The 12,219-nt window shown below is 50.3% G+C and overlaps 1 protein-coding gene and 1 long non-coding RNA gene across 4 annotated transcripts in view; one reads left to right on the plus strand and one right to left on the minus strand.

Moving 5' to 3' along the window:
* CMTM7 (CKLF like MARVEL transmembrane domain containing 7) overlaps positions 1 to 3,098 on the plus strand; it is a 55,148-nt gene extending 52,050 nt beyond the window's left edge. For all 3 annotated transcript variants that reach the window (XM_025883439.2, XM_025883450.2, XM_025883444.2), the window contains 2 exons: positions 566 to 647; positions 2,427 to 3,098. In XM_025883439.2, the coding sequence (XP_025739224.1) occupies positions 566 to 635 (70 nt within the window). In that variant the 3' untranslated portion in view covers positions 636 to 647; positions 2,427 to 3,098. The remainder of the gene's footprint in view (positions 1 to 565; positions 648 to 2,426) is intronic.
* LOC141374195 (uncharacterized) lies at positions 59 to 7,056 on the minus strand. The gene is made up of 2 exons (XR_012380890.1): positions 6,424 to 7,056; positions 59 to 890 (listed from the first exon to the last, which is right to left on the minus strand). It is a non-coding gene; the product is annotated as an uncharacterized lncRNA (long non-coding RNA).
* Positions 7,057 to 12,219: the final 5,163 nt, after the last annotated feature.

Here is a 12,219-nt window from a genome sequence, read left to right on the forward strand (position 1 = left end):
AGATCAGCCACTTGAGCACTGGGTAGATCCTCAGAAAGGGAAGGAGCACTACCTTCACTGATTTTAGTCTAAGATTGTTGAAATATGTGCAAACATAAAACTGTATATCAAGGCCTCAGCTTCTGGCTATTACATAGCTATAAAGTGAGACAGAACAGAAAGCCATTAAGAGTGAAATGCAATGCTGCCCCATCCAGTAAAATCCATTTGAACGTTAGAAATTTAAAAACCCCTACTGAAATGTACAGTTCCACCCTTTTCTCTTTCATTAGCCCAGATAATTGTCTTGTACAGACAGCGCCTTGGCCTCAGCTCAGTTTTAAATACGAACCCCAACATGGGCCCTGAAGTTGCCTAGAGTGAGGAGGGCCAGGAGGTGGAGCCCAGAGCCTGAGGGCCAGGCCTGAGCTAGGGCCCTGCACCTGAGCAAGGACCAGGTGGTCAGGTCACTCGGTTCCCCAGGCTCCCCCTGGGCCACAGCTGAGACAGGGATGAGAAACATAAAGGACAGCCTGAGTGATTGGCCCTTGGCCTGGGAACCTCCTTTCTTCTCTGTCCTGTGCAGGTCTTCGGTTTCGTGGCCACCTTCCTCTGCCTGGCGAGCATCTGGATGTCCTACAAGATCTCGTGTGTGACCCAGTCAGCAGGTGAGTTCCGGTTGTCCAAGCACAGGCAATCTCTGAAAGTTCCCTCTGCCGGGGAACAGGGGGACGGCCTGTTGTGGAGTTCAGCAACAGGGAAGGGGCCCCACTGCAGGGGAGGCCTTGAGGGGTAGGGGCCCAGGTGGAGAGGCGGAACCCAAGGCCCTCTGCTCTTGTCCTGTTGCCGTAGCCCGGGACATCCTCACGTGTCCGCCGCTGATGCTGAAGCATTTTCTTTAAATCCATTTCCTAATGACAAAAATGAAGTGTAGGGAATTTAGAAAGTGCACATAAAGAAAAAGAAAAAATTTTTCATGAAAACCATCCGTCATCACATTACCCAAAATAGCACCTGCTGGGTGTCTGTCCTTCCAGTATTTCCTCTCTCTGGATGGATGGATGGACAGATATAAACATACATAGATATATATGTTGCTTTTATTAAAGGATCCGACTTTATGTGTTATTTGTAACCTGCTCTTGTTCCCCTACTTAACCACCAATCAGGCATTTTCCCCACATGGTTGGGGATTCTTCTCCAACATGTTTTTTTTTTTTAAAGTTTATTTATGAATTCATTCATTCATTCATTTTTAAGATTTTATTTTTAAGTAATCTCTACACCCACCGTGGGGCTCGAACTCACACTCTCCACTGACTGAGCCAGGCGGGGCCCTCTTCTCCCTCACTTTTAATGGCTCCATGCCTTGGTGTGCAGTTCACTGCAGTTCCCCTGCACGTCTGTATCATAGTTTACTTGTCTCCTATCTGGGGTCATTATGTTTTGTTTTTTTAATTCTTTGCTACTAAACAGTGTTGCAAAGAACAGCCTTGTAAATACAGCCCCACACTCATCCCTAATACCCTTTCTCTTTAGAATGCATTTCTAGAAGTAACACTGCTAAGAGCTGTTTTGATTAGTCTACTTCTCTACTCCAGCCCTTCCTTTCTTTGTTCTTCTACACTACAAAATATCAGAGCATGCACGGCCTGTGGGCTGAGCTGCCCCGCAGAAGGGTTGTTTCATCAGAGCTTCCATTTCCTTCCAGAAGCTACTGACGCTGAGGGCAGGGAGCCAGTCACAAAAGACCACAGACTGTAGGATCCCACTGATGGGAAATGTGTCGATTGGGCTCATCCCAAGAGGCAGAAAGAAGATGGTGGGGGGGCGGGGGGGTGTTGCCAGGGGCTGGGGGATGGGATGGCAGATGGGCAGGGGCCCTCTTTTGGAAGTGATGAAATATTCTCACATTGTGGTGGTCAGTGCTTGAGCCATCCTATGAATATTTGAAAACCTTGGAAGTGTGCAATTTAGACGGATTTAGTGGATTGTATGGTATGTGGAGTCTATCTCGGCCAAGCTGTTTAAAGAAAAAAAAAATGAATGATGAGAAGTAGAGAACGTGAAAGAGAGTTACTAGGTAACAGCTAAAGGTGGTATGTGTGTAAATATTGGCAGAAACATACGGCTTAAAATTCACAAAGTAAGAGCCAAAAGGCACTTCAAGTCCCCCTGAGGATGGGCTGGTTCAGCTTGGTCGCCGCCAGGCTGAACGAAGCGGGGGGGGGGGGGGGAGAGCAGGGATGGAAATCCTCCCCGCACTACTGAATTTTTTTCTCTTTGAGAAGTGTACTTAGAAAGGCTAAAATCATTCCAAGGGCGGTGGGTGCGGGGTGGAGAAAGGAGGAAGTGCACTGAGCCGAACCAGGTCAGCCCCCTGCTGTGTGGCTTCTGCGTGGGCCCTGCCCTGCCAGCCAGCCTAACTCTGCCATTTCCCTCCCAAGATGCAGCTGTGTGATGCCAACCCAGGCCCGGCCCCGCGGGGGGCCCTGCGGACAGGAGGGTCGGTGGGCCAGCCCCCACGAAGGGCTTCTGACCCTGTGCTCTTCTGCCAGAGTCCCGTCCACGCAGGTGGGCGCAGGAGGGGGGCTTCGGCGTCCTCCAGGGCTCCTGAGCTGCGCGGAGCCTCTCTTTCCAGTCCCCCTTGGAGAAGAGTCCTCCCCGCCTGGGAAAGAAAACCAGCCTCCAGGGAAATCTGGTCTCTCCCTCCTGCTTTGAGAACCACCTGCCTCAGGGACTGATGACCCCACTTAACCCACGAGGGAGGGGTTTCTGAAAACTCCTGCCTAACTCTGCTTCTACTTCACATTCCTCAGGGGAGTGAAGCTGCCTTAAGTCCTCTTATAGAAACCAAGCCATCTCCTAATTTATCTAGCTTGGAAAGCCTCTCTGGAGAGACCCTCTTCCTTTAAGTGAGGCATGTCTGCAGAAGCACTCTGTGGTCAGCCTGTCCCCAGATAGGAGATCCTGGCTCCTTTCGGGCCTCAGCCTTAATTCCCATTGTGTGTGTGTGTGTGTGTGTGTGTGTGTCTGTGTCCATGTGTGTGTTGTATGTGTGTGTCGATGTGTGGGCGTGTGTGTGTTGTAATAAAATATTGACTTGGCCAATTGCACAAGGATTTCTTATTAACTGAGGCTGTCGACCAGGAGTAAAGTGATGGGGCCCACAAAGCTCATGGGGAAGCCTGGGGGCCCACCCCTGTGTGTGCACACCACCCCTTCCCCGGAGGTGAGAACAGCAAAGGATGCAGAAGATACGGGCCACTCAAGATTTGCATATTTTCAGAGTAAATTGGTGGTGAAGGGTGGAAGCCAGTACTGTTCACACAAGACAGAAAGTAGTACTCAAGAGCAACACAGGCAGCCCTAAAAAAAAAAAAGGGGGGTAGAAAATTCTGGTACCTACTACAACACGGATGAAGCTGGAAGACATGATGCTGAGTGAAATAAGCCAGGCACCCCAGGACGAGTACTGTCCAATTCCATTTACAGGCGGTTCCTAGAGAAGTTACAATTCAGAGACAGAAAGTCGAAGGGTGGGGGCCGGGGCCTGGGGGCAGGGGACTGGGGAGTTCGTGTGTCCATTTGGGAAGATGGAGATGTTCTGGAGATGGATGGCGGTGGCTGCCCAACAACATGAATAATACCACTGCACGGCGCACCTAAAAATTGTAAAATTGGTACGTTTTATGGATCTTTTACCACAATTTTTTAAAAAAGCAATACAAGACATTCTGTCTAGGCACCTCCACCGCTGGAAGAGCCTCTTGGGGCGTGGGGGAAGACCAAGACCCAGGTCACACCCAGCCCAAGGCCAGCAGCATGGCCGGCACCGTGTTCTAGTGGGTGCTAGAGAATCCAGGCTGTGGGACGCAGGTGTCCTCCCTAAACCAGGCCCTCCCTGGGACTGCTCAGCCCAGGGCCCGTACCCCTGTGTAACCCAAACTCCATACCCAGCTCCCCAGCTCCCAGCACCGGGGAGGTGGCCCACAGGGCAGTCGCGGCCAGGCTGAACCAAGTAAAGAGAGGAGGGAAGACTGGACCCTGGAGGGAGGACAGGGCGTCAGGGGCCAACCTGAGCACCCCCCCGGGGGGGGGGCGGCACTGGGAGACCAGGCCAAAGCTGGTCTGCCCACATCCTCCCCCACAGGCAGCCGGGTCCCTGGCCGGCAGAGCCTCCCTGGGGAGGGAGGGAAGATGGAGGGTGGCGCTCTCCCTTGGGGAAGCCTCTGCCACCCACAAGAAAAACCTGCTCAGACCTTGGTGGGGTTCTCTCCAGCGGGCTGGTGTGAGCAGCAATAAAACTGCCCCACACCTACCTTGAGCGGGCTGGCAGTGCAGCGGGGACCCAAGGAGAAAGCCGAGTGGGAAGCCAGGCTGGCGACAGAGCTGGGATTTGAGTCCGGGTCCGGCCCTCCCCTGGGCCTGACGTGTGACCACCGTACCCAGGAATGGCCAGGCCGGGGCTGGCCTGGGCCAACTGGCTTCGTCCACAGGCAGTTGGCTCTGATGTCTGCAGACGGGCCCAGAGAAGGAAACAAGTGTGTTCCTGAGGGAGGTCCTGCCAGGGCCTGACACATTCCTTGTGCTTGCAGCCGTGTGCTAGAAGCTTCTCTTCCAGACACCTTTACCTGCTCAGCCCTCCAGCCAGGATGCTAAGATGACCCAGAGCTGGCCCATTCCCTGTACCACCATCTCCCACCCAGGCCTCCTCCCCAGCATGAAAAGCTGACTCTGTTGCCATGGAAACACAAGGGCCTTTGGGGCCTCTCCTCAGCAACCAGCACTTTGAACATCCTGTGAACTCTCAGGGGTGCTTCAGGGGGATCGTGGCTGTCTGATTTTATGCACAAAATAGGTTAACCCCTTAAACCACACACTCTCCTGCTCTCAGTAGCAAACACACTGGAACCCCTCGACCCTCCCGCCCGGTGCGCCCCCCCCCCAGCCTCCCTCACCCTGGGCAGCCTCAGGGGACCCTGGCCTTGCGCCTCCAGGTGAGTGTCTCTGAACCTGCCGCATCCTGGGTGTCCTGGGTGGAGCCGGGATTTCTCTGACCCGCACAGCCAAGACAAAGCAGGGGAATGAATCCAGAGATGAGGCTACAACCCCAGTGGTCTTACTCCAAACGGTAGGCTTCTCAAATTAATCCCATTCTTACGAGACTGACCTTACAGTAAGTATATAGAACTGTAAGCTGGCCATTTATATGGATATCCTATTTCCTGTTTTACATAGTGGACCTTCGTATGGTTTAGATTGAAAAGGGGGGGGGGGTTCTCTGTTTCAAAACAAAACAACAAAAAATGTTCAGAAGCCCCCCGAGAGGCAGGTTGCTGCCAGGCTGGGCACCAGGGGCCTGGCTAGAGCAACCGCCCAGGCTGGGGGAGGGGACATGGAGGGGCCTCCTCACGAAGACCACCAGGAGGGTAACTGGAGCGTTTGGACCTTGCAAGGTGAAGGAGGCAACTGGTGGCTCGCTGGGGTTTTATTATAATTTTCTCTGTCCAGGAGAATTACGCAAATGAGAAAGACCACGGTTAACTCCACGCAGGGTTGTGCAAAAAAGGAAATGCGGTATCAAGTGTGCCCCTTGGCTCAGGTAACAGCCAGAATAATGGTCCCGCTGAATGTCCATCTGACCAAAACGATGAAAACCCCTCCTTGCCCGGGGCACGGGGTGCTTGGGGGCGGGGAGGAAGCACCCCAGGGCTGCCAGATGCCCCAAGTGCCCGAGAGGCGGGGAAGTCTGGATTTTTAGGCTCCACATTTCCCGAGTTTAAAAAGGCTGCCAAACAAACTTTTAAAAGAGACGCTTCAGGCCGAACCAAGCCCGTGCGGAGGCTCTGCGCCGCCCGCGGGCCCTGGGTTTGCCACCCTGCGGGGCCTGCGGGCGCCGGGGACCGAGGGTGTCTGCTGGGCCCCAGGAAGTCAGGGCTGAGGCCGCAGCGCGCTGACGCTTCGCGGGCCGGCACCTGCTTCCTCCCGAAACCCGAGGGCAGCGCACGGGGCGGGGGCCCTCCCCGGGGAGTCCCCGGGGTCCCCTGCCAGCAGCCGCGCCCGCTGGTGCCCTGCCACCCCTCTCGCAGCTGGCCTCAACTTTCCTTTTTTACGAAAACAAAACCCTGCGGCGGCGCACGTGGCCGCCGGGAGCGTCCTCACCTAGCAGCGCGCGCCCTCTTGTGGCAGCGGGGCGCAGCGCGGCTTTTAATTAACCTTGAACTGTGTGCAAACTTCCCGTTTCCTCACCCCTCCGCATCTCTCCTCTCCCAGCGTAACTTCCCGACCCTCCCATTCACCGCATCTTTGCTTTTCTTATTGTATAGCTCTATTAAAGTTATATGGATTGCCTAGAAAGCGCAGACAACTACAGTAGTTCTTTGTAATTAAATGAAATGGTCTCTGCGCCAAACGAAATCTTTAGGGACTTCATTCACTTACCATTATGTAGCGGTAACAGACATCCCCTTTCCCCCTTTATGCAACACTTTACATCCTCTGGGCCTCACGAGGCTCTTGATCCAGCCACCACTGCAGTGCCGGTCCTGCAAGGGCTGTGACCGATTTCATGCTGTCGTAACCACACAGCTGACGCCTGTGGACTCTCAGGTGGGAGCTTTCCTGTGGGCGCTGCCAGGGTTCCCAGCCAGCACCCTCACTGTGCAACCCACAAGTGCAGGAGAGTGCCTGCCCTGGGGGGTAGTAGCCGATGGGACACAGGAGTCAGTGGATACGTCTGTTCTCCTCTCCCGGGACAAACTGTCCTGAGACAGGTTTTACATCACTTCTCCAAGACGGTTCCGTGGGACTGATGAAGTTTTAGAATATAAGTGAGGTCCGGAGCCCACGACCAAGAACAAATTCTTGAGACGTCTCTGGGGCAAAAAGGTGATTTTATTAAAGCCTGGGGACAGGACCCGTGGGCAGAAAGAGATGTTGCCCCGGGGTTGTGAGGGGTGGCTGATTATATACTTGGGAGTTGGGGGAGGTAAGGAAAACGGAGGTTTCAAAAGGATTTTTGTCTGTTAAAGAAGACTCACAGGCTACCAGAGGCCTTGCCATGGTCAAGTTAAGGTTGTTTTTCCTTCTAGTAAGCATAGATAAGTAAGATAGTTGGGAGCTTCCTGGAGAAACATTACACTTTGCCCTCTTCAAGTATCTGTCAATGGGCTGCAAATTATAAGGACATTTAATTTATCTACATTCCCTTCTGGAAGCTAAGCCATTGATAGAAATGCTTTGTCCTTGTAAATTGCTAAGACTTTTGTAAACTGAGGGAGACTCCTGTCTTGCAAGACTGTGATTTCTATCAGTTAACCATTCGTTTTTCCTTTAGGGCAGCCAGGAGTGCCTGAGGAATGTCACACATACCATGTGGGGTGTGTGTGTGTGTGTGTGTGTGTGTGTGTGTGTGTAGGGTGTCAGCTTCTGCTTTGTTCGTTGGGCTGGATCCGTGGGCACAAGAAGCAGGAAATACGTGGTGGCTGCATGAATAGCCTTACTCAGGGGGTGGCCTTGGAAGACAGGAGTGAGGGGAAATAACTCCAAAGGTCAGAGCTCCACTTGGGTGGAAGTGGCCCAAGGACCAAGTATAGAGCCTTGGGGAGAGGTGAATGGCCAGGGGTCTGGAAAGAGAAAGATCAGGAAAGTCCTGAGGGGCGTGCGGGACAGAAAGCCACCAAAACTCTCAAACAGGCAAGTCATTTGAACAAGACGTGGATTTCCTACAAAATAAAAATCCTGGGTAATGAGGCCACTGAATGCCAGGAAAAAAAAGGCAGCGCAGGGGAAAAAAACAAAAAACCTTGCCCATGCCCATATATTTTAGGACTAAGAGGCAAGGGAGGACAGCCTGAAGAGGCCGGACGGGGCGGAGCTGGGCTGGCTGGGGGCTGCCAGGGCGCGCAGAACAGCAGAAGCGAAAACCTGGGGCGGATTTCACAGGTCCCGTGGAGCAAAGCCCTCAATCTGAGCTGGTCCCATTCCGACTGCACCAATTAGCCGCACCACAAGGAGGGACAAAACTCAGGAATGGGACGGGGTCTCCAGATTCTACCCCACTCTGGAGAAAGCCCCAAATATTCCCCAACTTACTGGATCCTGGCTGTAGTTTTGTGATTTCGTGGGCGTTTTGTTTTTTGGTCTGGACTGTGCTCGCTGCTCTTTTGCAAGAACCCGCTCACAGGACACACTCATGGCGACCTCTATTATAAGGTCCAGTCAGAGGCCGAGCCGAGAATGGTGTTTACCCAACCGTGCCTTTTCCTGGGAGAAGAAGAAGTACATTGTCTTCGCGCACAAGGTTTCATCTAGCCAGGGGTGCCGTGCAAAGCTTCAGAGCTTCCTTTCAGTGGAATACCCTGGCCAGCCAGTGGAAACAGGCTTCACCGTAGACTGTGGAAGCTTAAAGAACACGGTCTTGTCCATTTCCACAGTGCGCGGCATCATCAAAGTGAATGGATGTGTTGCCACCAACATACCTGGTTCTTGGTTTGCAGCTGATGGCGTTGCTAATATTTGATTTTCAGATCTTGTTAGGAGTGGGGAAATGTGCCTTCCCCTGACAGCATACACTTGTATTGCTCCGAATTCTCCGGTGACAGAGCATCAGTGCATGGGACATAGATAGCATAATGTGAACTTCCGGTGATTATGCATTTCCATAACACCCCATGGAGAAAACTGCTTTTGCTGCATTACATGCCACCCAAGCACAGCTGCTGAAAGCCAGATGGGCCCTAAATGAGGATGGAATCCAAGTGTCCTGCCTTTCAAGTGATCATCTTGGAAGCTGTGTCACAGCTCAAGGAGCTATTTCACAATCAAGTTAGGACAAACTGGGTGGCTCAGTCGGTTAAGCGTCTGCCTTCGGCTCAGGTCATGATCTCAGGGTCCTGGGATCGAGCCCCGCATCGGGGTCCCTGCTCCGTGGGGAGACTGCTTCTCCCTCTGCCTCTGTCTCTGTCTCTCATGAATAAATGAATAAAATCTTAAAAAAAAGTTAGGACAAATTTTGTAGTAGCCACCAACTACAAAAGAAGCGGCCCCACACCCAAACTGGCTGCTTTGCATATTAGCTATCAGGGATAGTACATCCCAAAACTGGGACTATTCCTCCAGCCTCCACCACAAGTCACCAGACCTGTGTCCATTTGAGTGAAGGCCCCAATAAGGAAACTGTAGGGGCAATTCGGGCAGCAGTAAATGCCTTCCCCTAAAGCCTCTGTCTCCCTCAGACCTTGAGGAACTAGAGGTGTCTGACTGATCACCCAGCTGACTGGTGCCTCTAGCAATGAAAACTCCACCTCTGGGCCTGTGAGCTTTGGAATTTGAGGACTTCCTCTTGCTGCTGAAGAGTCAACTGCTAGCATTACTGGGCCCTAAATCAAACCGTTTCCAATTTGACATTCTCATCTGGCAACTCTGAACTAGATTCCATAGGTGAGAAAAGATCTGGAAAGTCCTCTCCTGAGAAGAAAGTGGATCTTCTGATGAGGGGCCAAACCCTGAGCCTTTAACCATCTTCACAAACAGGTGGTTGCCCACCCATTAGATAGAAATAGTGTTTTCCCTAATGAACTGCTGGTTTAATGAAGGTCTCCTCTACCAAATAAGCCAGCTGACAAGAATCTGTGATGAAAGAGCCCGTCCACCTCCAAGGCGAGCCGGTCCTCTGCAATGCTGTAGCCATCCAGGGGTGGTAAACGGGTCACGGCCCACAGCTGTGGACACCCCGTGCAATGGGCTGAACATGTGGGACTTCTAGCCAGAGTTCACCTCCCCGAGATCTAGTGAACAACATCTGTACGCCGGCTCATGGGCTCTCACTAATGGCCTAGCTGTATGGTCTGGTGTTTGGGCCACCCAGGACTGGACTAGTGACGACATAATACATTGAATGTGGCCCCCATGGAAACACAAAACTAGTTAATTACAGGCACAATATTTATGTTATATCCATGGTTATGCGAAGCAACCACATCTAGAGAAAAGCACTGAGACGAACTCGTGGAAGGCAAAGGAGGTGTTAAAACACGATTGAGCGAAAACGACTAGGCCATTAACAGTGCAGTGGACAGGAAGAACTGATGGGCATTACTTCTAAGGACTTAGTATTGTTCAGGAGACGAGTAGGAGTACCGATTACCGTTGGTTTTAGAACGTCAAATATGCGTGCTACAAGTGTGAAGAGCGTTACTGAAGAATTTTAGCTAATAAAAGTGGCAGGAATGACAGTCACCATTTTGCAACTTCTGATAAGAGATGTAGAGAAAGGTCAAGGGATGGAACCTGGGAACTACAAAGTTGATTGTAGCCTTGATGGTGGGAGGGATCCGATGTCAGCCCCCCAACCACAAAGGGTACAGTTAGTGCAGGCCTGCTCGAGAGCCTGGTGAAGTCCACAGCATCACCCGCCAGAAAACGTTAAGAAAAGGAAAAGACTAATCTGATTTTAAGCAAGCCTTTAGAGCTCTCTTTCAGTTAGAGGAAACACAGGGAAGAGAGGAACAGGTTAAATGACACAAGGACACAAATAAATCCAGGATGTGAAACATCCTACAGGAATCCAGAAATTCTCAGAGGTAACAAGAGATGCCAGCAACAGTGCTGGATACAAGATCAATAACAATCTATCACAATCCCATCCCACTATTCTAATCAGAATATGTAATTTTTAAAATAAAGATTCCATTCTGGAAACCTGCAGAAATAACGTATCTAGGATAAATCTGACAAAAGACGTGCAGGACCTTTATGAAGAAAACCATCAGACTTTACTGAAAAACAATAAAAGACCCAAATCAGTGGAGATTCTAGGTTCATGATGAAGTTTAATCATAAATCATTCCCCCAAAATTAATCTATAAATTCAATGCAATTCCAAGAAAAAATTAATGAGGGCTTTCTATGGAACTTGCTAAACCTATCTTAAAATTTTAGAGTAAAAAGTCAAGTACCTCTGTAACCTTTCTCTCAATTCTACTGCAAACCTATAACTATTCTTTAAAAAGTCTTTAAAATAGAGGTGCCTGGGCAGCTCAGTTGGTTAAGCATCTGCCTTTGGCTCAGGTCATGGTCCCAGGGTCCTGGGATCAAGCCCCACATCGGGCTGCAGTGGGGAGTCTGCTTCTCCCTCTCCCTCTGCCCCCACACAACCCGCTCGTGGCATCTCAAATAAGTAAATAAAATCTTTTTTAAAAAGTGCCAAGGACAGAACAATTTTGAACTTGTCCTATTAGATATTAACACTTTATCAAGACTGTGGTATTAGCCTAGGTATGGAAAAACAGCCCAAGAAAGCCAGCCCTGGACCCGCACATATACATAAACCTGGTAAGTGACAGAGGGGGCACTGTCTCTTAGAGGAGCCAAGAGTCACTTGCTAACACGAGAAATCAGATGGCATGCGGTATTCACAACACACACAGAAATCAAGGTACATTCAAGTACTAAATATAAAATGCAAATCTTTAAACATTTTAGAAAGCAGAGAATATCTCTGACCTTGAGGTAACAAGAATCAATAAGCAAAGACACAAAGTTAAAATACACAGACGCTGAGAAGATATTTCTGAGGCTTATTACTAACAAAGGATAACACCCGTATGTCAAAAATTCTCAAATGAGTTAAAAAAAAAAAAACTTCAATGTGAAAGAAAGGCAAAGGATATGAACAAGCAACCTTTTGATGTGGGGAAGCCTAAAAGGTCAACAACCAAATGAGAAGATGATCAGGCTCACCCATAATAAGGAGAGTGTACAATCAAATGAGACCACTTCCATCCTAGCTCAGAACTGTTCAGCCGAACTCACACTCAGTGCAAGACAAGAATAATGAAACAAGCACCCCCGTACCCTGCTGAGAAGTCTCCACTTTGGAGACCATTTGGAAATATTTTGCCGTGTTGGAATTGCACACAACCTGTGACCCAACAGTTTTATTTCTAAGTACACACTCTACATATAACTCTTGCACATATGCGTGAGATGTTCAAATACGTTTGTTCACTGCAACACTGGTTGAAACGGTCAAGAATAAACCACATTAAAAGTTTTCTATCAACAGAGGAGAGGTAAGTAAATCTGGCATATCCATTCAATGGAATTCCAAGGAGTAGTTAAAATGAACGAACTAGAGCTGCATGTATCAGATACATTTCAAAATACTACTGAGTGAAGAAAGCCATCTGTAAAAGGATAAGGCGTAGGTACCACGTTGTACATTGCTTGTGGGTA

The sequence above is a fragment of the Callorhinus ursinus genome, unplaced genomic scaffold, assembly GCF_003265705.2.
Source record: "Callorhinus ursinus isolate GAN/ISIS: 27379988/994484 unplaced genomic scaffold, GSC_fseal_2.0 scaffold1, whole genome shotgun sequence".
NCBI classification, from domain to species: domain Eukaryota; kingdom Metazoa; phylum Chordata; class Mammalia; order Carnivora; family Otariidae; genus Callorhinus; species Callorhinus ursinus.